General features: G+C 33.1%; 1 protein-coding gene across 1 annotated transcript in view; it reads left to right on the plus strand.

Annotated features, from left to right (window-relative positions):
• Nucleotides 1–17,171, plus strand: part of LOC143051796 (aminopeptidase N-like) — a 46,217-nt gene that overhangs the window by 13,610 nt on the left and 15,436 nt on the right. Inside the window, exons 5-8 of the mRNA XM_076224731.1 lie at nucleotides 7,633–7,753; nucleotides 8,872–9,026; nucleotides 16,133–16,246; nucleotides 16,651–16,782. Coding sequence (XP_076080846.1) covers nucleotides 7,633–7,753; nucleotides 8,872–9,026; nucleotides 16,133–16,246; nucleotides 16,651–16,782 — 522 coding nt within the window. The remainder of the gene's footprint in view (nucleotides 1–7,632; nucleotides 7,754–8,871; nucleotides 9,027–16,132; nucleotides 16,247–16,650; nucleotides 16,783–17,171) is intronic.

Genomic DNA, 17,171 nt, shown 5'->3' on the forward strand with positions numbered 1-17,171 from the left:
AAAACGACCACTGTGTACTGTGTGTATCTGGGTCAATTATAACGTGGCATTGTCTGTTGTCTCGATAACATGTAAACTAATCATGTTTGAAGATTTAACCACGGGATACTGTGTATTTCATCATACTAGACTTACGGGAGATAACATTCTGGTTAAAATCGGAAAACAGAAAGATAAATAATATTAGATCGGAAAACAGAAAGATAATATTCTGATCAAAAGTATTTAATTCAATCGGAAACAAACAAATATATACAAAATAAATACTGTATTTATGTTTCTGGAGAAACTAACAATCACGGTGGGTATGGTTGTCCTGCGAGAGAACGTACTGTGCTGGTGATTTGGTCCTGACGGGTGCTGGTGGGTCCTGATTCTGTGCTGGTGGGTTTGTTTACATTGTATCAGAACGGCAATAAAACGACTGTTTTGTTGCTTAATTTTTCTCTGATGCGTCATAAGTACCATGCAAAGTATATTACAACAATATAAAATTGCAAAAGTCGTGCAAGTTCGTTAAACGGAATTGTCCTGACGATGTGCTGGTGATAAGAAAAACGGTCCTGGTTCTGTGCTCCTATGTCCTGGTTCTGTGCCTTTATATTTTAGTTAAAAGTGGCAAATATTCAGTCAAGATCATTGATGCTGTACTGTTATTGACTACTAGTAATTAACTGTTGTCTGCTTTTTTGAAATTGACATTGTTATGAATCTGTTTACTGTTATTATGAGAGAAAAAAAAAACCTATTTTTTATTCTTTTTATAGTTAACTGTGATTTTATTTATTGGCCTGTTAATGGAACCCTTCTTGCTCCCTTTTAAGATAAGAAAATATGTTTACGATTTTCGGGATTACGATCATTTTGCAAGATCGACAAAATACGTTGTAATTTATACAATACTTATATAAAGTAGATGATGTTGTATGTTTGTTGTCAATGGACAAATTTCCATAAGAAACCAAAGAAAGTATGTGTTAACAACCATACGTCATTGTACGACCTTCAACAATAACCCATAAAATAAAAATGTAAAAGGTTTTGTATAAAAAGGGAGAGCAAAAATATAGAAGAAAGGACTTTCTGGGCGTTTGAATCATATGTCTTTAGCAGCTTAAAACACATTTGTTTGTGAAAAATTGAGTGCTGACTATAAGAATGACAATAGTATTGCGGGTTTGTTTGTTTGTTTTTTTTTTGGGAGGGGATGGGGGATAAGTTAGAGCGAGGTTACAGTGAAAGTGTTAAGCTTGGAATAGTTTCCCGTAAGATTTAAAAGTTGTATTTTAAAAGAAAAATGTATCTTACAGCTATTAAGAATCACTTGCTGTATCTGTAAGATTTTTTCAACATATTTTTTTTGTCTGAACGGTTATCAGGTATTTTTTTCGAAAGTTCGATAGAACACTAAAAAAATCACTATTTTATGAAAGGGCAGACTAGAATATGTCAGACAATATGTCAGAGAATGAAGACGAGATAACCTAGAGAACATTAACAAAACTAAGATTTCTTAGCTTTTTCATTTCAAAATTCCAAAATAAATAAATATTTTTGATAAAGAATTACAGGGGAGGAAGTGAACAATGTGTCCTACTTTTCTATATTTAAATATTTTTATGAATAAAAAATCAAATGTGCCTTAATTATGATTGAAAATGAGTAAATGGAAAAACTACCAAACTAAAATACATTTTTATTTTAATATTGGTAATATCACTAAGCTTTTAAGTTTTGTGTGTCAAACACACCATCTCTGTAGTAATGACTCCTTATTAAGATATTTCACATCTCCATTTTTTTCTGCATTTTTTTATATTGTGAATTCTTAGTATTATTATATTAAAATGTAGACTTAATTTATATTTAAAAAAACTGAATTTAAAGCCAGATAAATCAAACATTTTTGTTTCTATCTATCCGTTTTCAGGACTTTAACAATCAACGTAAACACGCCTGGAAAGTATAATGCGTACTCGGCTGTCTTTAATCGACCATTTTTAGACACCCTCCTAAAAAACAAGCCGGGGTGGGGGTTCAGAGATGCAAATTAAGTACTTAGATCAATATTTTATATTTTCGTGTATGGTTTATCACCCCCTCCTGTGGCCTGTCAATTACGAAAATGTGCAAACTGCAATAGTATCAAAACAGCACAGACAATGAATAATAGAGATATAATTTTGTACATATACATGTATCAAGGGGAAACTTCTTGCAAAGCATTATTATTTATAGTTCATTATTGTATTTAGTAGAAAAAGAGAGTTTGGTGAAAATAAAATCACTATTTTTGTAGAAAATTCACAGACCTTTGTACAGAAATTTTTTTTGTTATGTTTAGCATGGGATCAACACAAGGGTACATTATCCTTAAAAATCTATTTAAAAGTATTTGAAACTAACGTTTGCTTTGTTAATTGTGCCTTCAATTTCAAAAATTAAAATATCTCGTAACTTCATACTACCAATTGAGTATAAAACAAGTAAATAAGTTTAAAAAAGAAATTCTTAGATTAAACACCTAGATTTAACTTTAAAAAGTCATAACAGTTTAAAACAATACAAATCTACACACACAAATAACTGGCTTAATTTCAACTGATTTTCAACCCGAATCGCTATAAGATCATATATAAGCTCAACTGTGTCGAGGGATCGTGTGAGGTTCATTTATTGTCTTGACGTCCGTATTACAATGACCAAATGATAGCAAATGATTTTTTCAAGAATGAATCTAGGAAAAACAATATTCATCAACAAACCAGACCACTGTCTGTTAAAATGTATTCTAGTTTTTAGTTACAGCCGATTCCATTGAGTATGTAGGCAAATGTTATGTCTTTGGTTAGCATGCTTGTTAGCTAAACCGTGAAGTCATTGTTAGGTAAGGTCTATACCCTCCTTTCGAATTAACCTGGTCCTACAGACAGAAAGATGTGTCATTTGTGGGACTAGTCTACTCTTAAAGTAGGGTAGTTTACATAACCTAACACTGACTTTTCTGTTCAGCAAGCAAGATAACCAAAGATATTCCCTTTGTCTACACACTCATTGAAATCGGCTTTAATATTGCAAATGTTCAAGCAATTAGGGCAAAACTTACCGAGTAAAAAAAATCAAAATGTCTATCACCTTGCACATTTCAGAAAATTCAGATCAGATAACGAAACTGGGTCCAGCAACATTTATAAGCAATTTATGATTTTGACCCTCACAGTTTCCATTCACCACAAATATTCTCGTTACAACGAATCAAATACCAGTTGCAGCCTTTTGTTTATCTATTAATATATGTATACGGATAAAGTTATGAAAGGCAGCAGGGTCACCAGGGTGAGGAGTCCATGTCATCTGAAATAAATGCTAAGCATAGATCTAGAAAGCGGCAGATAATCATGGCATTAAAAAAACTCTCTTCTTTTCGACTTTTTTCGAACAAATTGACACATAAAATGAATTATATAGTATTATGGAATTTTTAACTTGTGTTCAATTCATTGGTTACACCTTTTACTAGGATAACAGTCCTGTCAAGTATGAGCTGGGTAAAATATTTCAGAAAAGAAGATGGAAATGTGAAAGTTTCCGTGCGTCAGGTGCAACAGCATACGAACAGCTAACATGTCTCGTCAGGGTGGAAGCTAAAAAGTCCACGAAAATTTGATCTCAAACCTTTATTCGTTCCAACAAAGATATTGTGATTTTGTTGAGGATTTAACCATCTACGACAACAAAATTTCTTTTTTTTAAGAATTTACAGCTCTTCTATAAATATATGCAAAGCAAACCATTGATTAAATTGCTTGCTATGATTGTTTGGATGTTTGTAAACGACAGGTAAGTAGTCTGTTTACTATATACTACAATTTATTTGGAAAATAAACATTAACTTCAATTCCTGTCAGTTTGTATTTGTCCAATCAAATCCCAGTATGTATTGAAACTCCGCCTACCTATTGTTTGAAAACATCCAACAAACATAGCAAGCAAGTCAATCAAAGTTTTTTTTGCATGCTTTTATAGAAGAGCTGTACTATATAATGCAAGGAAGCGTTTAAGTCTTTCGCCAAAAAATACTATCAATTTCTTTTTGTTTTGTGTAAACTTACGTACCATTTCCTTCCATTCATGATCATTAAATTGAACTGTAAAATATTGCTTGGTACCTTCTTAATTCCTTTATGAGTCTTATGTAAACATAATTATGACAATAACTGTTGTGAGAACAAGATTCACTGCACACTTTTAAAGTTCTGCTTCATCAAACATTAAAATGTGAACTTAAGTTTTGAGACTTTTTTAATCTACACGATTGGGAGTTTTGATATGAGAACATGGTTTATCTATTAGTTGAAAATGCGACTTTGAACTAGCTTTCAGTACCTGCAAGCATTCGTTATTCAATAATGTGTGTCTTTGTGTTATTATTTTATGTAATAAATTGTTGTGTTGGTACACCACTGTAACAATGAAGGAGGAAATGAGGAGGGTTGGTTGGGTGGAAGTGGGGAGGGGTATGCGGAGCGCTAACAAACATGTCTATGCGGCATTGGCTTTGATCATTGTTGAAGCATCAATGTAAGGGGCATTTAAAATATCTTAATAAAACTATTCTTATTTTAGATGCTATATATTGTTATCTGATATTGGACGAAAGATGTTGCCCTTTTATGTAATTATTTAATACAAGTTACGATCATTTCAAAACACATATTAAACAGCCAAATGGATGCACAAGAGCTAAAATAGGAGTCATAGATCCTATTGACAACAATTATCTGCCCAATTTTATTGATTTTGTAACATTTGTTTCAAATATGACCAACTTCTTATCCAAAATCACCAGCACCGTATCAGGACCCACCAGCACAATGACAGGACCCACCAGCACAGTATCAGGACATGAATAAATTGAGAAAATGCTAAATGTTAATAAATTTCAATGTTTTTTCACAAAATAGTTTTGTCGCGTGGATTGCGGTATAGAAAGCGGACTCTATGAGCATTTTTGTTTTATTTTTTCAGTTCGAGATTTTCTGAAAATGAGCATTTCTGTGTTACGCTTACTGAAAAAGTTTAGAGGGTCAACTTTTTAATGGTTTACATATGAACCCATAAGAAACAAAATTGAAAAATCTCAACCGTTTTCTTCCATTTTTTATGAGTGAAAACGTAAAAAATCATTATTTTCGTCTTTGTTTACATTTTTTCATTGATCACCAGCACCCGTCAGGACCAAATCACCAGCACAGTACGTTCTCTCGCAGGACAACCATACCCACCGTGAACAATGATTGCAATCAGAATATTTTCAGAGTTGCAATTAAAGTATTTTATATGACAAGATACTCTGCTTTGGTATTTTTTGATATTCATTTGTAAAGGAAATATAAAAATTAAATCTAAATAAATTCTTGCTTCCTACAAAAAAATGTGTATAAACTATAATCATTATATTTCTACATTAATTATTTCATACCATTTTAGTTTTTGTGTTTTATGAGTAATTATTATTTATTTTTTTGTATTGTAATATATCCATAAAACGGAAAGTAAGATCAATTTATTAAATATTTAAATTTTAAACGGTCGTGAATAAAAATACTTGTGTGTTTTCAATTCATAAAGCGTGATTTTAAATCCTTGCAGCTCACAAAACCGTACAAATGATTTACAATAATTACAACAAAATTTAATTACAACCCAAATGTTGATTATTTTATACTGTTAGTATGGAATTAGAAGTCTTTGTATAGTAATATATTCACATAGTGGAATGTTAGAATTTAAAAATAGATTCATTCGATAAATAAAAAGTCCATCCGTAAATACTTGACGTTCGTGTTTATTGATATTATATATATATTCAAAAGAATTTGAAAAAAAATACTAATAGGAACGTTATAGTTTATTATAAAATTTTAATTCAATTTTTGTTTGTTTGTTTTAATAATTTAACCTTATAGCATCTAAACTTTATTTGTACTATGGTACGGTTTTGAAAATTGTATTAATTGTGTTGACCAACTATCCTACACGTCTTGATTCATTCACATTATAGATAACATTTCAAAAGCACACTTTATATATCAGTTTGCGTTCTAAAAAATTCCGGATAAAATGCATCCGGAGTCAAAACATTTAATGTAAGCCGTTTGAACTTCGATTTCAACTATTAGATTAAGATATGTGATGACGCAAATGCGTATTCTTTTCCTGAGTATCAGTGAGATGCTTTCTATTTACTATTTCGTGCGCTAAAATACTACTTGCATGCAAAACTATTAAATTCAGTCGTGGAAGCTTATTTTCGTTTTTGTTATCTAAATTCAGGACACGGTAGAAAGAGCTTTACATGGGACTTTCAAGCACGGTCACATTACTAACGGTATTCTGACCTCGAATTGTTTCTCTTTTGTTTCTTTTTTGAAACACTGTCCTATTATAAACTTTGGCCTTTTCAAAAAGCTGAGGATTGTCTACCCAAGGAATAAATTCCTTAACTTTGTAATGTATTTAGCCTTTTAAATTTTTTCATTCGAGCGTTACTGATGCTTTTTTTGTAGACTTAACTCGTGTCTGGCGTTTTTTATATCTACATACCTTTTTACATAAATTGGTTATTTTGAAAGTGTGTACAGGTATTCATAAACTTCTGAATTAAGAAATTCTTTGGCAAAACTAAGTTTCTCTGTATAATGTTTGAATTGATTTAAGTAAAATCAGGAAATCCTTAAAATTTGATATGTTTCATGAGACCAAAATAAGTCTCTTCATAAGAGGTCCCAATCAATTGCATGCCACAGGTTTAACCGCATACAACATCTATACCATGAGTAAAGACAGCTTCAAATACGAGTTGAGAATATAAAGGCATTCATTTAGGAAACAAAATATAAAGATGTGATAGATAAAATAAATGCATCCAGAATTCCAGATTATAAAGCAAACTGAATGCATAAATTTATATTGCGATAGGTTTGTGCAATTTGCATAAGTCATCCGGTTAGTAGAAATTAGGATTTGCCAATGGGTTATAATCGGAAAAAATAAGTACATTCCCAAGTAATATATAGTCGAGCTTTAAAATAACTATTCAAATAGAAGCTGTAAATAAATACGTTCAACTGGCTTCTTCTATTCACAGTCAATTATTTCAATTCAAAAGTAAACACAAATTCAGCAACCATCTTTTGGTGACCCGGCAGTCAGCGGTCTTAGGTTCATGTATTGCTTTTCTTTTTTTTTTAAAGAAAGCAACTTGTTTTATACGTCAGACGCGCGTTTCGTCTACATAAGACCCACCAGTGACGCTCAGATCGAAATAGTTATAAAGTCAAACAAGTATAAAGTTAAGGAGCATTGAGGACACAAAATTCCAAAAAGTTGTGCCAAATACTGCTTAGGTAATCATGCCTGGGATAAGAAAATCCTTAGTTTTTCGAAAAATTTCAAAGTTTTATAAACAGGAAATGTATAAGAATGACCATATAATCGATATTCATGTCAAAACTAAAGTGCTGACTACTGGGCTCGTGATGAAAGGGTCAATAAATATTAGGCAAATGGATTGCCATGAGTAAAATGAAAAATATTGCTCTCACTAAATATTTACATTTTATCTTTTAGTTTAGGTCATGGGCAAGGAATGAAGTAGTGGACCAAACGCCTTATTCATTGAAAGTTGGAATGAGCATCTTAACATATTTTGAGGACTATTTTAATATCAGTTTTCCTCTAGCCAAGACAGGTTAGGTTCATATTATTAATGGGCTCATATGGTTAGTAAGCTCGACATGTCTGCGGACAAGAACATCTAACACACAAACAACCTTATAAAATGTATCACTGATTTCAAACTCTTTAAAATATTGCATATTGATTAAAACAGAGGCCGAAGAAAAATAAGCGACATTCAAAGCTCGCAAATCGAGAAGAAAGTGTCCGCGCCATTGAACATACTCGACAAAATGCATAAAGACAAGAAGACCGCCAAAAACCCCCCAAAAAACTAGTACATGTAAAATTGAATACTTAGCAACACGAACTCTATCAACAATTTGTTTCCTCCAGCTGCTCCGGAAGGGTAAGAAAGACATTTGCCATTTAAAAATAACCAAGAGAGAAAATGAAAAAAAAATCGAAGAAAAATTGAGTGCTTAGACATAAATTTATAAGCTTCGACTCAAGCTTAGCTTTTACAGTGTAAGATTTGCAAATTAATGTTAGTGAATTTGTGTTCTTCCCTCAGCTGGATATAATCCCCTGCACCTGAGACATCATGTCAACACCGCCTCCGCTGTGTCAAGCGCCCTAGACCTCTCGAACTTGGCTTTACAAAATCATAGCTTCCATTAGTCGGGTAATGCCTTTTGTCGTCGGCTTTATCTGGGGTTGTCGCACAGTACACGATGTATTATGGAAAAAAGAGGGACGAAAGATATCAAAGGGACAGACAAACTCATAAATCGAAAATAAACTGACAACGCCATGGCTAAAAATGAAAAAGACAAACAGACAAACAATAGTACACATGACACAACATAGAAAACTAAAGAATAAGCAACACGTACCCCACCAAAAACTAGGGATAGGGAAAGTAGATGTTTTTTTTTCTGACAAATCAGCTTTTTGTGCGTCGTAAAAGATGATAATGACAATGCCGTCACATTAAATTTGATCAGATATACAATTTAGGAGCCAGTTACAGCAGAACTGGTTGTAACTGTTGGGTTGATCATGCCACAAAGTGTGACTCTTTAAAAGGAGGTAAACAAAGTTCGTGTTCATTCAAGGTCAAACTATTCCTTGTTTATGTTCTCTGTAAAAACTGTGTTAAAGTGGAAAAAAACTCTAGGATTTTTTCAGATATGATAGCTGTTCCAGATTTTGCTGCAGGTGCAATGGAGAATTGGGGTCTTATCACATATCGTGAACAATCTATGTTATACCATCCTCTGGAATACTCGGAGTCCAGGAAGGAAGCAGTTACAAGTACAGTATCTCATGAACTGGCACATATGGTAAGAAAACAAACGTATGGTTCAAGTTTTTGCAAACTTTAATGGTCTAAATAGGGCAAACAAAGAGGGTAGAGTGCATTCTTAGTTTGTTAAATTGTGCCATGATTTTGTTTATTTAGCACCTGCTATGTGTTATTATCGCCCTTCCCTACGCCTATATCATCCTGCTTTGTCGCTCCGTAAATCTCGTACCAAGACTTCAAAACGAAACCAGGTATTATCAGCGACGTCACATTGTGAGAGGAGAAGTTATTAACGACGTCACAATGCGAGAGGAGATGTCGTTATCAAGCTTGCTTTCGTCAGGCGTAAAACTGTATTAGGAAGAGGGAAAATACCAGTAATAGAACGATAAACAGATAATCGGGTTTTCTTCGTATGGATATCGTAAAATATCAGCCTCGCGACACAATGTGAAACGTTTTAGCTCGTTGGCTGCGCTTACTGGCGAAAAAGGGTCACATTGTCGCTCGCGGCTGATATTTTACGATATCAATTTGTAGTAAACCCGATAATCTATTCTTCTTAACCGTTTTGCCCATTTTCTCGCAAATGCGTCTGTTTTATCTAAACTGCATTCGGAATTTCATATATGAACCTGAAAAATATTCTAGATAACTCGAAATGAGTTTAAGGAAATTTTTGGGGATTTTTCATTGAGACAGCATCTGACAGATCGACACGAAAATATTGAAGACATCTAGATATGAAAATAAGAAGATGTGGTATTGTTGACTATGAGACAATTCCCAACTTAAGACCAAATAACAAAGAAGATAACGCCTATAGGTCATCGTACTATGGTCTCCAACAATAAGCAAAACCCATACCACATAATATACTAGAATTGGAAAATATAGATCAACTCAAACGAGAAAACTAACGAAATGAACGAAAAACAAGTATGATTTACAGCAACAAGTGAAAGCCACTGTACAGGCACCTCGCTTGCGACAGTCATGTACATAATGTGAAGGGTTGAAAGTGTGTGTCTGACACTAAAGCAAGAAATTCTCATACGTTTTACAACAGATAAGAGATGATATCTGACACTAAACCAAGCATTCATCATACGTTTTACAACAGACAAGATATGATATCTGACACTAAACCAAGCATTCATCATACGTTTTACAACAGACAAGATATGATATCTGACACTAAACCAAGCATTCATCGTACGTTTTACAACAGACAAGAGATAATGTCTGACACTAAACCAAGCATTCATCATACGTTTTACAACAGACAAGAGATGATATCTGACACTAAACCAAGCATTCATCGTACGTTTTACAACAGACAAGAGATAATGTATGACACTAAACCAAGCATTCATCATATGTTTTACAACAGACAAGATATGGTATCTGACACTAAGCCAAGCATTCATCATACGTTTTACAACAGACAAGAGATAATGTCTGACAATAAACCAAGCATGCATCATACGTTTTACAACAGACAAATGATAATTTCTGAAACTAAACCAAGCATTCATCATACGTTTTACAACAGACAAGATATAATGTCTGACAATAAACCAAGCATTCATCATACGCTTTACAACAGACGAGAGATAATGTCTGACACTAAACCAAGCATTCCTCATACGTTTTACAACAGACAAGAGATAATGTCTGACACTAAACCAAGCATGCATCATACGTTTTACAACGAACCAGAGATAATGTCTGACACTAAACCAAGCATGCATCATACGTTTAACAACAGACAGGAGATAATGTCCGACACTAAACCAAGCTTTCATCCTACGTTTTACGAAAGACAAGAGATAATGTCTGACACTATACCAAGCATGCAGCATACGCTTTACAACAGACAAGAGATAATGTCTTACACTAAACCAAGCATGCATCATACGTTTAACAACAGATAAGAGATAATGTCTGACACCTAACCAAGCATTCATCATACGTTTTACAACAGACAAGAGATAATGTCTGACACTAAACCAAGCATGCATCATACGTTTTACAACGGACAAGAGATAATGTCTGACTCTAAACCAAGCATGCATCATACGTTTTACAACGGACAAGAGATAATGTTTGACACTAAACCAAGCATTCCTCATACGTTTTACAACAGATAAGAGATGATATCTGACACTAAACCAAACATTCATCATACGTTTTACAACAGACAAGATATGATATCTGACACTAAACCAAGCATTCATCATACGTTTTACAACAGACAAGATATGATATCTGACACTAAACCAAAGCATTCATCGTACGTTTTACAACAGACAAGAGATAATGTCTGACACTAAACCAAGCATTCATCATACGTTTTACAACAGACAAGAGATGATATCTGACACTAAACCAAGCATTCATCGTACGTTTTACAACAGACAAGAGATAATGTATGACACTAAACCAAGCATTCATCATACGTTTTACAACAGACAGGATATGGTATCTGACACTAAGCCAAGTATTCATCATACGTTTTACAACAGACAAGAGATAATGTCTGACACTAAACCAAGCATGCATCATACGTTTTACAACAGACAAGAGATAATTTCTGAAACTAAACCAAGCATTCATCATACGTTTTACAACAGAAAAGATATAATGTCTGACAATAAACCAAGCATTCATCATACGCTTTACAACAGACGAGAGATAATGTCTGACACTAAACCAAGCATTCCTCATACGTTTTACAACAGACAAGAGATAATGTCTGACATTAAACCAAGCATGCATCATACGTTTTACAACGAACAAGAGATAATGTCTGACACTAAACCAAGCATGCATCATACGTTTAACAACAGACAGGAGATAATGTCCGACACGAAACCAAGCTTTCATCCTACGTTTTACGAAAGACAAGAGATAATGTCTGACACTATACCAAACATGCATCATACGCTTTACAACAGACAAGAGATAATGTCTGACACTAAACCAAGCATGCATCATACGTTTAACAACAGACAAGGGATAATGTCTTACACTTAACCAAGCATTCATCATACGTTTTACAACAGACAAGAGATAATGTCTGACACTAAACCAAGCATGCATCATACGTTTTACAACGGACAAGAGATAATGTCTGACACTAAACCAAGCATGCATCATACGTTTTACAACGAACAAGAGATAATGTCTGACACTTAACCAAGCATGCATCATACGTTTAACAACATACAAGAGATAATGTATGACACTTAACCAAGCATTCATCATACGCTTTACAACAGACGAGAGATAATGTCTGACACTAAACCAAGCATTCCTCATACGTTTTACAACAGATAAGAGATGATATCTGACACTAAACCAAGCATGCATCATACGTTTAACAACAGACAGGAGATAATGTCTGACACAAACCAAGCATTCATCATACGTTTTACGAAAGACAAGAGATCATGTCTGACACTATACCAAGCATGCATCATACGCTTTACAACAGCCAAGAGATAATGTCTGACACTAAACCAAGCATTCCTCATACGTTTTACAACAGACAAGAGACGATATCTGACACTAAACCAAGCATTCATCCTACGTTTTACAACAGACAAGAGATGATATCTAGTTCTTAATGATTAAAGTCAAAGACTTAATAGATAAACGAATTAACATTGCTATTAAATTCTATAAAGAATTAAGTTCATACAGATGTAACTTGAAACAAAATGACAAACCTATTTAAAAAAAGAAAAATGACAAACAACCGCACACAACATACAACATAGAAAATTAAAGACCGAGTACCAAGAAACCAACTTACATATTATTATATAAAATGTATGTAAGATGATTATGTCGATAAAAACCTCAATATCTTTATTATAAAGTTAGAAAATAAAATAATGAAGATTTGTTTTGTGTGTCATATATTGATAATGTACATTATAATTTCAAACGATCCAGATTATAAGACAAATATTGACAAACTATTTCACGTTTATATGAACGTAACAATTATTAAAATTTATTTTAAAGTCATAGAAAACGAGTGACCGGTGAAAAATAATGCTTATCCAATTCTTGAACCAATGCATGTATATATCATAAACTTAGTACACGGCCGACACTCGGCTAACCGAGAGATTGGTCGGTTAATTTAAATTGAGTATGCGGCTATATCGGCGGTTGGTCTGTTCATCGGGTTGGCTAAAGTCTGTTAATCAGGTGTTATCGAGAAAATCATTCAGCATGTTTCATAGTATAACTTTCTAAATATATTTTCATCATAAAAAGTATTCATGTCTAACAAAACAATTCAATGTACTGAATTCAGTGGTGTAATTATTATTTTTCTAGCTTCGATGTACGATTTATAAAATGAAAAGGCGGGTTACTCATCAATAAATTTATACACATTTTACACACATAAAATGTACACAAAATGACACATTGGTTAAATTTAAACATCGAAAAAAGAACGGCATTATGTTTGTTAACCATATTGATATCATTGTGTGAAAAATCTACACGAAAATCTGTATTTTGGTGACATAAATCAATCTTTATTTAAAACCTGGTCTGTTAATGGGTCGGATGTATAAAACTCGGTCTGTTAATTGGTCTGTTAAGAGTTATGAATGGCAATAAAAGTATAATTTTATTGCTATATTGGGTGTTATCGGATCAAATGAGTAGGCTCAAGACGAGCGGCTAAAATATACGGAAACACCACATGAGCAATGAAACATAGCATATACGGAAACAACACATGAAATTGAAAATTGATAAAAATGGTTTCAAAAAGTGTAATATTAAAGTAATATTAATTTCATCCAAGAATGATCGCATATATCATGTTGATTCTGCTTAATTTTCATGCATGACACAAATTTGTCATCTACATTGGTAACCAATATATATAAATCAGAGATAAACGTCGTAATGTAACTAAACATCAGTAAGTAAAATATATTGGGATGACAAAATATGAAAAGAAAGAAAGAATAATGAGTAAAATAAACAAAATGTAGAAAAAAATGACATAACAATTTAAAGAGTACAGAAATCAACAAAACCCCAAATCCGGACCCTCATGGTATACACGAGAATGTGGATGGAAACGCAGAATATAGAATAATATATAAGGACAGTAGAGAGTGATACATTGCTAAAAACGAGAGAAAAATAATACTTGTTTAAGAATACACACATGAAACACCGATGGCTGTTGAAACAGTAACGGATTGCGATGTACATATATTGGTGACAAATTCTAAAAGTTTACATGCGGACAACAATTGTGGCAGGTTAATGCCATTTTGCGTTTTAGCGCTTTAGCGTTTTCGCCTTACATATTCTATATGGCGGAAACGCGAAATTGCGAAGTCGAAAACGCGAAAATGCGAAACCGATTTCTCGTTTTCGCGTTTTCGCGTTTTCGCGTTTTAGACTTTCCGATTTCGCCTTTTCGCTATTTCGCGTTTTTGCCCTATAGAATATAAAAAGGCGAAATCGCGAAAACGCGAAATGGACTTCACCGGCCACCATAGACAACTGTAGTTCTCCTCTGCACTTATGTAGAAAGGAACTAAACGGAATAAAATTAATTGAAACTTAAAATAACCAAATGTAGCTGCATTCGCTCCTTTCCGTTTACTTCTTTAGAGTGATTTGTAAACAACATATGATTAAGTAATAGAAGAAAAGAACCAATTGGATGATGCTGACGAATTAGGGTTTAACGTCCAGTGACAAATATCATGTTCATATGTGAACAAGAACACGTTATATGTACCCTGTGTTGTATTAGAAAGATACTTTCAGTCGGAATTGAGAACGTGCTACTTCAAACAGACACAAAACTTAAGGCTGATTGAAAACGTCAATAAAAAATTCATGCATATTCCAGAGGCCAATACATATCACGCTATATTGAAGTGACACACCCTTCAATAAAATGCAAAGAAAGTCAAAATAGAAATGCTCTTTCTAGGATACTGTGGCACCGTATTGTCATTTGTGTTTACTCAGGATCATCTCATTCTTAAATTTGTCGTGGCTAAATAACTCTTAACTGACACAATTTCAATTGTCCAACCCATTAACAGACTTTATTCCAATAATTTTCACTAAAACGTGGTATTATTCACGTTATTTTACAATTATGAAATATTTACTAATGTCAATTTATTTTTTAGAACCACAGTACTATTTTTTGTCCTTTAAATGATATCTAAATTTGTTTGTTTCGCCTTTTATTCAAAAAATTGCTATGCGTATAAGCATAAATACTACATACTTGTGCGACGCCTTTTAGTTTTACTGAAAACTGCGCAGACTAAGAAATGTTTTTACAAATGCAAAATGTTCTATGATAGATATCATTTTGTCAGACACTTTTCTTTTTTTGATTTGGTTCTTATAACATGCCAAAAATCTGTATATTTAATAGAGTTTAACATTAAATTAAGCGTTTTACTCTTAACAGACGTATAACCAACCCGTTTAACAGACCAATCGCCCATATAGTCGCATACTCAATATAGATTAACCGACCAATCTCTCGGTTAGCCGAGTGTCGGCCTTGTAGTATCTTTGCACGTTTTTATAATTTTTTACGCAACCATACCGTCATTTGTCTGTTATGAAGTGAAATTGTGGCAGCTACTTAAATGTCGCGTTTAGAAGCCGAAGTTTACCGATTGACACATTATAGTAAACAATCAACAACTAAACGTGGATATTGAGCACGTGTTTAACATGTACAGTCAGATAATTATTTATTTAAGGACATATCAATGCGTATTGCGATCAACGGATTTTTACGAGAGGGTCACGCTGAGGTCACTTTGCATACGGAAAATATATCGGTGAATTGCTTCAATTCAAGTCAAGTAAACTTCTTCTAAATATGAACAAATTAGAGAATTTTCTTCAGGAAAAAGTATATTTACATAAGTTTTATAATGCAAACTATCAATTTAGTTATAAAGAACATATGCATTTTTTTTTTAATTTGAGGTTTCATATGATCGATTACAAAAAAGAACATAATTATAATTTACATATTCTAGTACTCATGTAACTTAATAAATTGTATGTTTAAATCATTTAGATAAAATTGCTAATTATAATATTTTTCAGTGGTTTGGTAATTTAGTAACCCCAGTATGGTGGGGAGATATCTGGCTAAATGAAGGATTGGCTAGTTATTTTCAACACCTTGGTGTAGATCATGTTCACCCAGACTGGAACATAGTACGTACACAATTACCTGTTTTTAACAAATTTATCAGGGATAAAATTTATAATTTGTAGCTTTTTGAGTACATTGATGTTAATCTTGTCCACCCTGACTTTAATATACATGTAGTACATACATATACAATATATATATATACATTGTCAAAAATAATCAAAATTATTTGTTGGAGATTTGGAAACGGGACGAAAGGCGTTACTCACAGCTCGTTTCCGACACAGTACATATATGTTGTTTTTATCCTGTAATTTACACCCGGCACTTAAAAGGTTTAGTTATTTAAAATCAAACTGTAACTGTTGTATCTGATTTTTCAAAGAAATTGATATTGTTATTTTCATTCCGTCAACCCCATTCCGATCCTCTCATATAATATATACTTTTTTTAATTAATTTTCAGCTAGAGTTTTTCACTCCTACAATTCACGGAGCTATGACCATGGATAGTCTGGTGTCCATACATCCTGTCTTTGTAAATGTATCGGAAAATAAACGGATCGAGAATATGTTTGATACTATTACCTATAGCAAGGTTTATATATAATATTTGACTGAAGGTATCAGAACTATATAGACTATTTTTATTGAACCAACTTTTGACGCCGGATAACTAAAAATATAATTTTTCGACAGGTTACCTACTTTGTGGTTGGGCATCCTGGTAATCGGTCAGGTAGAGGTAACCAAATGAAGTAAAATCAAACATATAATCGGTGCAATTCTTGGGGAAAGGTTACTGTTTTCCAATGACTTGATCGTGTATAGAAAACAAAAACAGTAACAGTGTACCGATATCAAACTAAATTTTACATCTTTAAGTTTCTCATACTTGACCAAGTACCAGGATGTCCTACCAAAGAGTAGGTTACCTGTCTAAAGGATATAATGTTCGGAATTGGAATTCGCTATTACGAAAAAAGT

Source organism: Mytilus galloprovincialis, chromosome 11, assembly GCF_965363235.1.
Source record: "Mytilus galloprovincialis chromosome 11, xbMytGall1.hap1.1, whole genome shotgun sequence".
Taxonomy (NCBI): domain Eukaryota; kingdom Metazoa; phylum Mollusca; class Bivalvia; order Mytilida; family Mytilidae; genus Mytilus; species Mytilus galloprovincialis.